The following is a 15,708-nucleotide window of genomic DNA, read 5'->3' on the forward strand; positions in this document are numbered from 1 at the left end:
GTGTTTTTGGCTTCAGGACCGATGCCAATTGGTCCAAAGATCGAGATTTGGCCATTCTGTTTACAGGCTCCCGCCATCCGCCATTTTGGTTTAAAACCGTCGGTGTTTTTTGTTGCTTTTTTCGTAGTTTATCAATATAATAATTATTTAAACATAGTTTATTTTTTTAAATAATAAAACTAATAGTGATTTTCAATAGCAAACATGGCAACGACTGATTCTAGTCCCAATGTAGGATCTCATAAAGAGAATATTCAAAATTCATTAGAACATAATATGTACAAGAATTTTTTTGATGCGGTAGATGATGTTTACAGCCTGTTGCAAGTAAGTCTGAGCTTTTCAAGTCATTGGTATACTAATTTCTCTTTTAGTCTAGCGAATAACATATTTTCCTTGGAGATTTTACTAATTATATCTTTCATAAAACTGCCTATTCCTACGTCTTTTGTATTCTCATACTTTCCTTTCCTATTTTCTCAAACCGCCCTTGTAAATAGAATTTAGGCAGTATTAACCCCCCTAAAAGACAAAATAAGTAAAATCAAAACTGAAAACCCTGTTATGTTTGTTTTGTAAAGTCTCCCAAGATTTTTGGCAGATGAATAAAAGCAGCTTTTAAAGAATACATGCATCAAGCTAATTTATCTGATTATTTTGAAGCACAACTGCTGTTCACTAAAATATTTCCTGAACAAGAATTAGTGTGAAACCTACTGCTCATATTTTAATATATTTTCTCATGATTGTTTTGTACTTTATTCCAAAAATCTTCCTCAACATGAAATATATCTACGAAGTACTGCTAAAATTTAATTTTCACTTTAAATTAAGACATTTGATTGGTACTTGTGCATCGCTATTTTTATTTTTTCCAGTCGCAGAATGCTTTACAGATCAAGCAATTAAGTATGCTGGTCTCAAAACTGAAAGAACTGAAAAATATTTCTATCCCACAAGGGCAACTTCCAGAATTTATCAATTGTGCCTTAAATTATATTGAAATAGTTTTGACTTTCATTTCCACTCTGAAGGATTACACCAGACAAAAAGAATTAGTGCTTTATTTTTTATATATGATTCCAGTAAGTGTTATATCTATTAGAGTTTTTATAACTTTGTTTTTAATTTATTGATATACACAGTATTTTTTCAATAAGCCAGAGGAGGTTGAAGAGTTTATGAAAGAGGCCACAGTTAAGATCTTGGAGTTGTTTATGTTCGGAAATTTTTCAATAGTTAGTAACAGGGAGTTGCTAGGTACATTTAACTCAATTGCTATCAAGTCAAGTAAGGAAACTCGCACAGCAGTTGCTGAGAAAACATTGTATTATATGTGAGTGAAGCACTCCAACTTCCACATTCTTTATATTTTGAGGTTTTACATTTATTTAGGTATAAATTGATAGATTCGCTCTCGACCTATGGAGATTATGGATTACAAGCTGATATTATGGAAACCTTGTTTAGAATATACGGTTCTCACATTCGTGGCAAAAAAATTAAGTATGACCTCCTACCTGGATCTGCTGAATTAAGTGAAGAATTAGCTACAAATATCTCAAGCGACAATTTTGATCTCCATGTCAGACACTGGCTAAACAAGTTTAACCAAAATTCGTCATTAATTTTTACATTGCCTTGCCAGCAATTAGTTTTCGGTGATGTTGCTGTCAAAAACATACAAGAGGTAATGCTATTAAGTTGTGGGGTTTTCTTTTGTTTTAATTTTTTTTTTAACTTTTTAGTTTGGACCCATTACATGGCTAGATTTTGATTTGAAAGAACAGATTATTGGTTTCTATATGGAGGGCAGAGATTCTACTTGGAATCGAGTTATTTTCTTTGCTAAAAACGTTAGCAATGTGAATGTGAATAGGCAAGTGTCTTTTTGATAAGTTAGAATGGGAATGTGTCTTTATGTATACTCAATTTAAACATTAAACAGGGAGCAAAATATTCAATTTCCAAGCAGAATAAAATCTATTTAGTTTTTAATTAGTAAATAGTATTCATATGTTCATTAAAGTTCATGTTTAAATTCACAGACAATTCACCACATACAATAAGACGACTACAGTGACCGTGATTCTTTCAAAGCCCTGCATTAGTGAAGCTATGGATTCTCAGGACTACTGTAATTCTTTGAGTAAAGAATTAAAAATTGTTATAAGTAATGAAGAAAGAGATAAAATTACAAAACTTATTTCCCACGTTTTACCAAAAATTTTCGGAGATGTTTTTACGGTAGTTTTATATCAAATTTCTTTTGGAAATTTTTGATACTGTATTTTTATGTCCTTTTCAGCACTCTTCCTCACGGATTTCGCAAAAATTAAGTAAGTATTTCTATATTTTTTCTAGTTTTGTTCTGCGGGATATAAGAATTTACATGTTATTGATTTTTTTTTTTTAAGAACAAGTTTACAAACCATTACGAATGAAGGTCTCCAAAAGCGTGCCCTGCCGTAGATCTATTACGGATGTTGAAAATCTGGTGAGTTTTCTTAGATTTTAGACTTTTATCTACTCTATGTTTGCACAAGTCACTTTATTGGACATTTTGCAGAATGTGTCGGAGAAAAACACTCCGCATCCTATACATACAGTCCAAGAAAATGTATCTTTGCCAGAAATAAAATATTCATGTTTAGCAAGAGAGAGCATTCCGTCAACATCACGGGTAGGTTTTTTATGTAGCTAAATGTTTCAAGGTTTAATTTTGAAACTGTTAATGCGAGTATTCTGAATATTTCAAATTGGCGTGAACTTGTATTTTTATCTACTAGCCCAAATATCGATTTTTAATCATTTTAATTAGAAAGACTAGTACAAAGTAATGTATATTTTTTCCGCCCTTCTGAGTGTCTCTAAGATAATATGACAATACTAATCTTGTACATGAATTGTGCCGATAGATATTGTTACCAGTACAGCGGTTTTTATATCAAATCAAGTTTTTGCAGTTGTAACAGATTTTTAAGATATTCGTGTTGAAACTTGACACTTGTTTGTGTATTTCATAAAAGCAATGCTAATAATTGGGAACTTTAAAAATTGTTTTCCGTCATTTTTATTACATTTATCTCATTATTCGCTTCAAATATTCTATTTTAATTTTTAGTCTCTCTCCAGTTATAACAAAAAGCACGTCCAGCTAGCGAAACGACCTGAACAGAATGGAGAAAGTTGCCATAATTGTTCCTTTGTAAGTTTACAATTTTCCTATAATTCTCATATATTTTGTAATGATTTTAATTAAAAAAAAACAATCTTAAATCGACATTCCAGGTATTAACCGAGTTTTCAAGGACGGATGTAGCGTCAGATCGTGCCAGTTTAATACCTTCGCGCAGTTCTGAAGTATTTTCAAGTAGAGGAAGTAGTCATAATGCCGCATGTGTTTCACAATTTCAAAGTGATGGTAAGTGATGCCACAATCCTCTGATCTAAAGCCCGATTCTACAAACATCTAGTAAACTTGCCAGCAAAATAATGTCTGTGACGAAATCGTTTGTGGACATATTCTTTTATATAGATAGTAAATTTGAGATTTTTCACCAATGCTGTTAATGATATTTCACTTGTCTTGATATTCACATCAACGTTTTCCAGAGCAAATTCAAGAGAACATGGTGGCCTCCGATCTTGTCATTGAAGACGATATTCCATTATCGTCGACCATAGAAATTATTTCGGGTAATAATTATTTACATAAGAAAAGCTCAAACTGACACGACCATGCGATGATTGCAGTTGGCCGATGTCGACCCTGCTCATAACAACTCTTTCTGATTATTTCCCTTTTATTTGGGATAGTGATCTTGTGTATATTTTCTAGGTCATTGTCAACGATCTCATAGTTGTTCGTTGATAACCGAAAATGTTGAATTCAAACATTCAGAAGTATTTTCTTCATCTCCAGTCAAACGATCCACCCATAGCTCTCAATTGCAGTTAATAGAAAATACTTTTTGCTCGACTCTATTTAATAATGGAGATTTTAAAGGAACTAAAACATCTGTTTTTAAAACTTCTGAAGAAGTTATGTCAGATAAATATGAAACTGCAGTGGAGAATTTAATTGAATTAGACTTGGAAGATGCACTACATCATCAGGAAATACCGCGTTTTCACATAGTTGAGGTAAAATCTCAAAAAGAAACAGTTCCCATAAACATAAAAGTTCCTGAAAAGTCGGACGTCTTCCCAACTATAACGGACGTCCCTTTAGTCTCATCAACTAAGAACCACGCAGAAGATACCACAAGTCAAGATTTATTTGCTACCAGTCAAAGTTGCAGTGCCACTCATGAACTTTCTGTAAATAATTCCAATTATATTTGCGACATGCCTACGCATGAAAATAAAAAAGCCGAAACTGAAACTTTCTCAGAAGACAGGAACTTTACTGAACTGAGTATGACAGTTAATATTGGCGCTGCTTCAGATAAGCTGTTTTCAGAATCAGCTGTCTTTGTTACTGAAGAGGGTAAAGTACAAAATGGCGAAATAGTAGAGGTATTCATCGACTTGACCGAGGATGAACCGGCTGTTGAAAAGCACGGTGAAAAACTAAATGTTGAATCACAGATTAAAAATATGAACGTTGATGCTGAGGTGGTTCAAAATACCACTAACGCTGAGGTATTGCCGGTATCGAATATTAGTGGATTGTTGGGCAAGAGTTCCAAGCACGAGTATGCGGATAAAGGTTAGTACGTGAGTTTGGATTTAGATTCAAAATTCTATATGCTTTGCAATTGTCCGTGCTAAGGGGTAAAAATAGAATTAAGACCTTGATCGAATTAAGGTGCTCTGTTTAGTATTGGACCTTAACATTCGACTATGGGTGTAACCCTCTTTTAGCCCCCTACTCACAAATACGTATTACCCCACAATTGCGATAAACACTTCTTTCAGTTCGCAAATGCCTGAGATAAAGCGATTATACCGCACACTCTTAAGAAAATGGGTTTATCTTTTAAAATCATTTGTCTCTCTTTTGGCTTTGCTTTTTTCCGTGCAATTTTAAGTGAAATACAAAATGTCTCTATTTAAAGCATCTGAAGAGGTTGTGTCGGATAAATTTGAAACTGCAGTGGAGAATTTAGTTCAGTTAGAATTGGAAGCTGCACCAGATTATCAGAATATACCCCGTTTTGAAGTAGCTGAGATAAAATCTCAAAACGAAACAGTAATCATAGACAAGAAGATACCAGATGAGTTAGAGATCTACCCAACTATCATGAATGCCGCCTTAGTCGCACCTATAAAACACGCCACGGAAAATGCTACGAGCCAAGATTTATTTGCTACCACTCAAAGATGCTGTAGCGATTATGAAATTACTGCAAATAGCTCAGAAGATATCTTCTGCATACGTACGCAACAAAATAAAAAAACAGAATCTCAAATCTTTCCAGAAAGCAAGGTCTTTACTGAACTAAATATGGCAGTTAACATTGGCGCTGCTTCAGATGAGCCGTTTTCAGAATTAGCAGCCCCTGCTGATAGAAGGGTTAGAATACAAGGCAACGAAGTAGCAGAAGTATTCATCGATTTGACGGAGGATGAGCCGGATGTTAAAAAGCACCTTGATAAACCCGATATTGAGACGCAGCTTGAAAATATGAACCTTGACGTTGATGCAGTTCAAAATTCTACTGATGTTGAGGAAATGCCAATATTGAATACTCAGGAATTGTTAGGTGTGTTGGGCAAAAGTTCCACGCACGAATCTTCTGATAAAGGTTGGTTTAAGTCGTTTTCGCCTTTATCATTTTTTTAAATGTTACTGAGTAGTGATTTATTGCCGAAAAAAAAATCTAAACTCCTAGTGAATTCTTTGTTTACAATATTATAAAATTGTGAATTGAATATTGCGTAGAGTTCCTGCTGATGCATGAATTTTTTTTAGATGTAATGAGTTCGAAAACGAGCGAACTTCCACCGACCTTTATCGTAATTGACGATAAATCGAATGCTCCGGCGAAATGCGTTCAGAGGAAACCTCGTCGATTAATAAAAATGGGCAAGAAACTGTTTCATTTAGATAATCTTATGCCTAAAATTGGGACATCTGGTGAAGGGCCAACAATAGAAGAAGTAAACAGTAAAACTGCAGACGTTTTGATAAAGCAAACTCGGGCAGCTGTTCTTAGTGAGTGCACCTCCGTCCCCTAGTATAATATACTATTGCAATATCTAGCTCTTAAAACCAAAGGAAAATTCATAAAAAATAGTCATCAAGAAGATTGAAATATGGGTCGAAACATTGTTAATAGCTAAAAACTGACTTCATATAATTATATAAAAATTTTATTTTTGTATCTATGTTTATTAATATATTATTCATATATAGATACTTTAGAAGAAGTGCAAGTGATTAACGGGGTTCAGAAAAAGATTGACGAAACCGCTGTTTCCTTAAATAGTAAAGTTATGAGTGAGAACTTGACGGAATCTCCGGCTCAAGCATGTATCACTATTAAGGGTAAGTAGTACGCACTTCTTCATCCCTAGTTATTCATATAGTATTTTTTTTAACATTATATAATTGATGTTTAGACGGTATAGAAGAAAGGTAACTGTAATCGGAGATTTTCATTAACAGTTTGAACTCCGAATAGAGTTTTGTTAATATTACTTGGTATGTAGGTCATTCAGAAGATGTGATTGAGAGCATTGTGAAAAATGTTGATCCAGGTGAATGCAGACCGGACTCTTCAAACCAAACGCATAACACTTTTAAAAGTGGGTCTATAACACGTAAGAACCGTAGTAACTATAATCAAACTTCTTTAGTGATTTGAGTCATGAATGTCGTTGCATTAACATTAATATTAATTGGTATTTAGATCATATAGGAGAAATAATTAACAGCGTTGCCAGAAATGTATCAGAAAGTTCTATTTCTGTAAATAGTAAAATTGATGATTATTTTGTAAGGAAATCTTCGAAACTATCGTTAGCTAACGCAGAAAAAGAGTGGCACTACAATTGCTTTGTAGCACTGACAAATTGTGTTAACTTGTATTTACAAAATTTAGATGAAGTGATTGCCAGATTTGATATAAATAAAAGAACCGGTGAATCCTAAAAATGTTACGAAACTAGAAATATTTTTAGCGAAGAAAGTATATTTGAGGAGCCACCACAAAAACGCGATTTTAACATTCCAGGAGGCAATTTAAATTGAAATTTAAAGATTTAGATATTTACCGAAACTGCAATGTTATGATTTATTTTCAGATGATGCATATCCTAATTGCTACAATTCTCCACAAATTGAAACAAGTTTTACATCGTTGAGACACAATTCCGAAATAACTTTTCATCCAACAGAGAATTCGGAATTCGATTTTGACTTTCTGCAGAAAACGCAAAAATCTCAGAAAGCCAGTCAAGAATCAGTAATGAGCGACTTAATTTTAAAAAAATCTGCGAAGCGTTTAGTCAGTAATGATAGTATGGAAGCACTACCTGTTGAGAATAGTGAAGGTGAGATTTAAGTAGAAAATAGAGATATTAATTTGAAGTAAGAATTATTTCTTTATGTTAAATATTTTACATCTAACCTTAACTCTAGTCTAATCTCTTGTTATTTGGCGGATCCAAAGTATATTAATCATTATTAATCGAGTCAAAACACACCGAAACTACCAAAATATTTGTCATTATACGACTAAAATTACAACGCTATGGTTTATTTTCAGATAAGATACATCCCAATTGCAGCAATCCTTCACAGATTGAACCAATTCTTAGGCAATTAAGTATTATCGTTAGTCGCATGGTAATTCCTCACCCAATCAACAGTTCGCAATCGGATTTTGATTTGGTGCAGAAAACCTACGTGTCTGAGAAGGCTAGCTCAGACTTGGACATGAACAATTTCATTGTAGAAAAGCCTGCGAGCGCTTTAGCCACTGATGATAATATAGAAGCATTAGCTACTGCGCCAGGTAGCAAAGGTAAGATATAAATTTGAGTTTTTTTAATTCTTTTGTCTTTACGGAAGGTCAAAAAGTGGAAGATAGCTCTAAAAAGAATAAAACTTCGAATACTAGTTTCAACTCTCCATCAAGAAACTTAAAAGTGGTAAGATATTTTTGTTACTTAAGTGTGTTTAATGTTGATTGTATGTATTGTCTTGTAACAGTCTTTTAAACTGAGCGCATATTTCAGACAAATTTTACGGAGCCCGTAGATAGTAGCTCAATTGTATCTGTGTTGCCTACCATTGTGACAACGGTGGCTGCTGTTCACTGTACCAATAATGAAGGTATGTGGAATCTATGTTGCAATTACTTAATAAGTTAACTAAGTGAATTATAAGCTGGAGCAACGAAACTCTAAATTTTAATTATTGTGTTCCTAAGTTTGCCCGGATGGTTAATTTTCTTGGAAAATAATATAATGTAAATTTATTTGCACATATTCCTACTTATACTTCACGTAAATTGACCCGAATCAATCTGATGAAAATATTCTTGAATTTTGTCTATTTTATTCATAAATTTAAGGATTACTTGATGTTCTTAAAATCACTGTTAGGTAAGACAAAAATGTTTTTGAGTTCCATAGTTGTAAATTTTATAAATGGTTGTCCAGAAGAAACTACAAATAATAGTTCATCCGTTATTGCTTCACAAACAAGACTTAATACTGAAGAACAAGCCCCAGTTGTTACATCTACATGTATTGGTAAGCTTTTATAAAAAATTGAAAATTAAATAGATATATAAAATTTGTAGATCATGATGTCATTGAAACAATAGGTGAGGTTTCAACAAATCAGCGAAATCCGATCATTATTGAAAAGGTAGTTAATGCTCACCCTATTTCGAATGAAGGTAGTGGAGATATATTCAAATTTATTATAAAATCTACAATTGCAGTTCTTGTAGGTGTGTATGTCCCAAAATCTCCGTCAAATAAGTCCAATTCAATCCATGTTCAGCAAGCTAATTCACCGGTTCTGACGATAAATAAGATCCCGAAAGTAATGTTGAATCGTTTAGACTTAAAAACTAAGAAGATAAGTGAAAATTATGTAGAAACTGACTCCGGGATAGATGAAATATTGCATTTGTGGGATAAAAAACAGGATAATGATAAAAATGAAAAGGAGTCTGATAAAATCGGGGCCAATAGTAGGCGTGTCCTCTACAAGGAGGGTAGCTTTTCATATTTAGATGATATAGAATGTAAGTAAAAAATGTTTACTGCCGAACTTCAACAGAGATGTTTTTAAAGAAGTATTGAAAATTAATAGTAATTCTTATAAAGGTATCTAAATCATTACCTATTTAACCGTATCTATATCTCTTATAATATGTAAGATCCTAATTTATGCATCACCAAATATACGGTGAGCATTTCTGGTGATAGTATACAAAAAAAATGATAGACCATTTTCCACTTTAAAATGACGCCGTTTGATAGTGACAACAAGAACTACACCTGAGATGTCTCAAACGCCAGAACCCATCGAAGTAACTTCAAAGAAAAAGAAAACTAAAAATAAACAACAGAAGGACGAGTTACTATCAACGAAAGAAACATCTCACAAGAATACATCGCTAAGAGCTAAAAAGAAACGACAAAGTAAGAGGATACTTATCGTACTATACTTTTTTCAATACAGATTATAGATAAACAATACTTGAAGCATGTGTAATAATAGTGTATCATCTGAATGGCATTGATTTGATTCTTATAGGAGAGGGGTTAACATAGAATTAATATGTTGTTTTGTAAAATTCTATATTTTACGGCCAAAAAAAATGCGCTGTATAGAATCAATCTTTTAGGTGTTAAACCCGCACCTCTGCTCTACGATCCAGTTGCTTCTAAAAATCTTCGGGAGATATTTGAAAAGACCTGCGAAAACATATTTAATAGAACAACACAAAATTACATTCAAATAGACCCTATGAACAGAGCATTTGAATTGGGCAATTTGGACGTGGCTGTCAGGTATTTTTTTAAATTCAATTAATATATTTTTTTATTATCAATTTTTTTACACAAGTTAATTAAGATTTCCTGAGTAATTTTGAGAGAGTATCAATCAATTTGTTGCACTCGATGATTTATTTTTTTAAGTTGTCTATAACTTTCTTAAGTGAAGCCTCTAAATTCTTAGCTTGTTTGCCTGGAACCTTTTTGATTTCAGTTTAAATAGATCTTTATCTTAATATATTTTTTTATCTAAACTAAAAATGTATCTAATGATAGCCGTAATAACTGTAATACGCATTCTCTTAACAAATAGGGGAGTTAAAGAGTCCGAAAATTCACATCATTCGCTAATCTCGCCTGTAAATATTATGAGCCCCAAGAGTCCTCAGCTTCCTGAACTGGATACCCCTCCCGATTTAACCTGGCCAGAAATTGAAACTGTGCCAAAACCAGCGATAAACGTTCTACAGCATATTGTGGTAAGTTAAAGCGAATTGATTTTATTGTACACCTATTCTTGTATTGTATAATTACTTTTATTACATGTATTTTATATGCATACAGGATATCTCATTTAAAGCTGTGATTAAAGATTACTCATAAACGGTACGTTCTATGAAAAAAAGTTTCAAAAAAAGGTTGTTCGGTAAAAAGGGGGACATGTCATAAAGATAGTGACTTGGCCAAAATGTTATTTCATGAGCAATTTTTTTTCAAACGGCAATCCCGTATTTTTTTGCAGATCCTTGTAGACCTTCAAAAAATAAATATCTTTTATTTCAACAATTTTGTTATTAGACATTTTGCTGCGGAGTTAGCTTTAATTTTTTTTTCAATTTTTAAGATAGTCGAAATGATTGAATTTTCTTTTCCACAAAAGTTTTGCAATACATACTCTGTTTAAGAGTCATAACAATTATTTTATCTAATAAAAAAAAATAATTTCTATGAAAAATAATTTTTAAATTTAACATGTTAATTTAAAATCCTGATTTGAGAAATTTACGGAATCAAATGTTCAAAAGAATGTCCTTCCAGCTCAAAACACGTCTCAACTCTTAATCGAAAAGAATTGTTTACTCTGCGCAACATCTCCTCGTTAACCAATTGACACGCATTTTCAATTTTCCTTTTCATGTCGTCTGCAGTTGTTGATATTCTGCATGAACTTTGTCCTTTAAAAAACCCCAGAGAGAAAAAATTTAGCGAGGTAAGGTCAGGCGACCTAGGAGGCCAGTTCACTGGACCGCCCCGTCTAATCCATCGGTCTGGATATATTTCATCCAGAACTTCACGAGATATTCTAGAAAAGTGGGATGGACAACTATCATGCTGATAGCACCCGTCTGATTGCAATTGACACGTTTTCTCACAATCCCGGAAGCTTATTACTCAAGAAATTGCGGTACATTTCTCCATTCAAGTTTCCTTTAATGAAGAAAGGACCAATTAAGTATTCCCTAATAATACATTCTCTGACTACGATTTTTGATATCCAACTTCTCTAAACCAGTGTGGATTTACAGCACTAAAAAAATTCATATTATGGCGATTCACTGCAGCATGGTTTGTAAATGTAGATCCGTCCAAAAACAAAACGTTGGGGAAGAAATTTGCATCGTGATTTAATTGCTGCCATACTTAATTACAAAAATTGACTCGATTTTCAAAATCAGTTCCATAAAGTTTTTGATGTAAAGAAATGTGGTAAGAATGATATTTATTCACCTTCAAAATTCTTTGGACACTTGTCTTTAACATTCCTGAGTCAACAGCAATTTGACAACAACTTACATGGGGATCGAAGGCAACAGCTGTAAGAAGTGCTATTTGATTGCCTTCATGTGTTGCATTATGGGACGATTGCGTTTTTTGGTTTCCAACGTTTTGGTTTCTTTGAAAATTTTAATTATACTGTTGAAAGTGGTCAAACAGGGAAATCTTTCAGCATAAAGTTCTACTGCCCGACTAACATTTCTTCCAGCTTCTCAAAAGGTAAAGACCATTCATAATTTTTAATCCGAAGTGTAGCGATCCATTTCAATTATTAAATTTTGAAATGAAAAGAATATTTTTTGAATAATTTCACACAAAGCGATTAGATTGATCGTCGAAAAAAGAATGTCGATTTCTCGTAGACCTTGTTATAAGATAAACTCTAACAAGAGGAAATTTAAAAAAAATATTTTTTTTCGTACAAATAATTTTTTTATAAGATGAGTTTTAAACGAAATATGTATTGCAAAACTTTTTTAGAAAAACAATGCATAATTTCGACTATCTCAAAAATTGGACAAAAATCAAGGATAATTCTGCAGCAAAACGTCTAATAAAAAAATTGTTCGAATAAAATGTGCTCTTTTTTTGAAGGTCTACAAGGATCTGTAAAAAAAATACTAGATTGTCGTTTAAAAAACAGGTTGCCCTAGAAATTACCTTAAAATGACGTTTTGGATAAGTCACTATCTTCATGACATATTTTATTCTTTATAGGACAATTTTTATTAAATTTTTTTCATAAAATATACCCTTTGTGAGTAATCTTTAATTACAACTTTAAACGAGACGCCCTATATATTAAAACCCATTGCGAAGTTTGAAAATAATTGCTGTCACGTAAATTCTGGGACACTCTATAGGTTCCAAGTCAAGCTTCCAAGCGACAACTTAATATTGAAGTTCCTCCTCCTTTGGACAATTCGCCACCAAAGAAGATAAGACTGGATGAAAACATTGCGTCTCCATCAATTTCAGTCGTATCCAACCATACATCGGAAATAACTGGTAACTAATTTCTATTTGGTTTCGTTTTTTTTTGTGTCTAGGTACCCCATTTGTTATAATTTTATTCGAAATCATCACTTCCGATCTTAGTAACTCCTGATCAAAAGAAATTTAGATTTCACTTGAAGGTCGTCTCTATTATTTAGAACTTTAATTTTAAACATTAACAAATTCGCATATCTTCATAATCTGTATGTTTTCATGGTTTTGAGTCAGTTAACTGTTTTATTAAAAGTCTCATACCATTAAAACTTCACCTCCACTAAAGTTCTTTACGACTCGATATTTTGGCGCTACCTATATACGAATTTAAAACTGCCACCACTATAGGGGCTCATTGCAAAAGTTCTTACTCAGGCAACTTCATCTTTTTGAGTCGTTCAATTCACCAGTGATAGAAAAAAAACGGGAAGTATAACGTAACTCTCAACTACGGTTATAACTATACCACCTAAGAAAGACTTGTATATTTTTATATTTTAGATAGAGCACTCAGTATCATCACATACGTATGTTCTTTAGCGAATCAAAGAAATGAAACTGCGTCCACAAACCTTGGATTGATAATGGATTTTATCGACAGATTGAAGCAGTAGGTAATATATCAGTAACTGAATCGGTATTGTTTGGGTTGTAACCTTTATTTAATATTTTTTTAATTATTGTAATTTAAAAAGTAGCTTAAGTACGTTTAAGAAAAATCTTGTTTCCAATAATATCAGTAATAATTTTTATTTCCCAAATTTATGCTTTTGTGTTTTATTATAAATAATTCAGTAAATCAATTTTGTTGTATAAAATATATTCAGGACTGAGTCGTAAAGTAAAGCATCACTTTGTCTGATAGAGGATGTAATTCTTAGTTTTACGTCTGTTGAGTGCATACTTAGTGACGTTATCATTATTCGTTTGCATCTGTCCTTTAACTTCGTGCAAATAGGCGCCACAGCATCAATAAATTGACATTAGATGGCTATCTGTTTTTTAGGTTACGGGTGTCTTTCGTGGATACATATAGTTGTATTTGATAAACTTGTACTTTGGGATTTTATTACAAATATTTCTATAAATGGCAGGGGAAAACCGACTTAAAATAGGACCACGCGAGGGCCAGTCTTATCCGCTTCATGTAGTTTATTGCGGCAACTGCACTATGCCTATAGAAGTAATTATCCAACCATCTGTATTTGTCCTTTTGGCACTTTCAATTATATTCCTTGCCAAAATCAAGCACTTTTGACAATATTTTTGTAGTATTGCGAGTATTATCCAGAGTATGAAAAGTGTAAACAGTGGCTGGAAAAGAATTTGCCATCTGAATTTGAAAAAGTCAAAATTGGAGATGGTAGTGACACTCCTACTGGAGAAGAGGAAAAAAAGCGACAGAAACGAGGGGGCAAGGGAAATATCAAAGCTAAGAAGAAGGAAGAGGGCCCTAAGCAGGTTTGTATATTTAGAGCACCACGAGGCAAGAAGAAATCAGTGACAGTAGTAACAGGGCTGTGTACATTTGGTAAGTTGAAAGCTCTCGACATTAACAGCTAAACTTACTTTGAAAGCATTTTTCAGATATAGACTTAAAAGTTGCAGCAAAATTCTTTGGACAAAAATTTGCTTGTGGGTCATCAGTTACAGGCGATGATGAGATTGTAATTCAAGGGGATGTTAAGGATGATTTGTTTGATGTTATCCCTGAAAAGTGGCCTGAGGTAATTATATGTTATATTTCTTATGCTTTTACTATTGTTTCTGTTTCAGATTGAAGAAGATTTAATAGAAGATCTAGGAGATCAAAAGAGATAGGTTAAGAATATATTATTTATTATTGTATACAAAAATATAAATAATGAGCTAATAATAAAATCTTTTTAACTGGAATCATCTTCTTGCCCAGTTTCCTCTTTGTTTTTAAAAACACCTGGAAAATGTTCCTGTAATATTGAAAAAATCTGTTGCATTTCTTCTTCTGTTAATCTTTCATCGGTCTCTTCAACTATCTAAAACCTGTTTTTCAGTAGATCAATAATTATTACAATTTTTCAACTTACAACTTGAAGTTCCAGAAGTGATGTGGGTGGCGTATTTATCATCATGAGCTTTTCAGTTTTGTGTAAATTATATGGTTCTAAAGCCTTGAGACATTTAGCTATGACTTCGGGGGTTTGGTTTTTGCAAGGTGTTTCTTCTAAGTAACGTAAGGTCTAAAATAAAATTCCAATCAAATAATAATATAAAGAAACTAAAACACTGCTGTGTAATTCAACATATATATTTATCACAGAAAAATAGCTTTTTCAATGACCTGAATATATTTTATAATTTCACTGTCCTTATGCTTTGTCTCACACACCTGATCAATTTACTTTAGCATGCTATCAAATGATAAAAGTGAACCATAATAAGCAACCTAATTGTGAGTAGACATAGTATTTTTAATTCTATCCCCGTTCTTTTCATTTGACTATATAAAGTTGCTATGGCCAAGTAATGTTTCTTTGATAAATATATGTATATTGGGGGTGTTTTGAAATACCTCATATGTAATAGTAGCTAACTGACCCCTTTGCTTCTTCTTGCTATCCTTAATTTTCTGAAGATGCCTGAGGACTTCGAAATTGCTCAATGTAGCACTGTTTGAATTAAGACTAAGAGAATGTAATGTGATGTTAATAGAAAAGACCAACTAGTAATTTGCGAATCATATTCATACTTACATTTCCATTTTTTAATGAAGTTTGAATTGGGAAGAAGCAGTGGAAGAATTTCTGTACTCTGACCAAAATTTCAAACGCATTTACCAAGACCAGTTTAACTTCAATTTTAATTTAACTCATATTTCTTCGTTTGGATACTTACATTGGTCTCTCTGTGCGTAGGTTGAATTCGGAAAAGCTAGATGGAGCCTGTTTCAGACAGCTGATTTTGACATTGCTGATCACCTGAATTTGACAGTAA

The 15,708-nt window shown here is 32.8% G+C and overlaps 3 protein-coding genes across 8 annotated transcripts; 2 read left to right on the forward strand and 1 right to left on the reverse strand.

The window, feature by feature from the left end:
* The first annotated feature begins 11 nt into the window (after positions 1–11).
* On the forward strand, positions 12–13,722 carry LOC136347319 (uncharacterized). 6 transcript variants are annotated; one of them, XM_066297204.1, is made up of 30 exons: positions 12–123; positions 187–327; positions 879–1,085; positions 1,146–1,336; positions 1,396–1,690; positions 1,749–1,879; positions 2,049–2,247; positions 2,309–2,339; positions 2,418–2,497; positions 2,570–2,683; positions 3,125–3,208; positions 3,292–3,424; positions 3,616–3,699; positions 3,842–4,714; positions 5,064–5,753; positions 5,921–6,163; positions 6,365–6,496; positions 6,661–6,771; positions 7,255–7,503; positions 7,719–7,976; positions 8,024–8,103; positions 8,191–8,287; positions 8,617–8,709; positions 8,760–8,858; positions 8,913–9,212; positions 9,451–9,612; positions 9,819–9,984; positions 10,283–10,448; positions 12,609–12,753; positions 13,237–13,722. In XM_066297204.1, the coding sequence occupies exons 2-30, from the start codon at positions 205–207 to the stop codon at positions 13,347–13,349; spliced, it is 5,649 nt and encodes a 1,882-aa protein (XP_066153301.1). In that variant the 5' UTR covers positions 12–123; positions 187–204; the 3' UTR covers positions 13,350–13,722. The 6 variants fall into 6 exon arrangements, with proteins under 6 accessions (XP_066153301.1, XP_066153302.1, XP_066153303.1 ...); XM_066297205.1 differs by having other exon boundaries at positions 35–327; positions 8,620–8,709; XM_066297206.1 differs by having other exon boundaries at positions 36–327; positions 7,719–7,967.
* Positions 13,723–13,777: 55 nt separating this feature from the next.
* On the forward strand, positions 13,778–14,631 carry DENR (density-regulated protein). Its single transcript, XM_066297232.1, has 4 exons — positions 13,778–13,918; positions 14,008–14,266; positions 14,323–14,462; positions 14,512–14,631. Exons 1-4 carry the CDS (start codon positions 13,823–13,825, stop codon positions 14,554–14,556), a joined length of 540 nt encoding a protein of 179 aa, XP_066153329.1. The 5' UTR covers positions 13,778–13,822; the 3' UTR covers positions 14,557–14,631.
* Positions 14,558–15,637, reverse strand: Polr3I (RNA polymerase III subunit I). Its single transcript, XM_066297238.1, has 4 exons — positions 15,468–15,637; positions 15,287–15,398; positions 14,802–14,954; positions 14,558–14,750 (listed from the first exon to the last, which is right to left on the reverse strand). Exons 1-4 carry the CDS (start codon positions 15,473–15,475, stop codon positions 14,622–14,624), a joined length of 402 nt encoding a protein of 133 aa, XP_066153335.1. The 5' UTR covers positions 15,476–15,637; the 3' UTR covers positions 14,558–14,621.
* Between the last annotated feature and the right edge of the window lie 71 nt (positions 15,638–15,708).

Source organism: Euwallacea fornicatus, chromosome 28, assembly GCF_040115645.1.
Source record: "Euwallacea fornicatus isolate EFF26 chromosome 28, ASM4011564v1, whole genome shotgun sequence".
NCBI classification, from domain to species: Eukaryota; Metazoa; Arthropoda; class Insecta; order Coleoptera; family Curculionidae; genus Euwallacea; species Euwallacea fornicatus.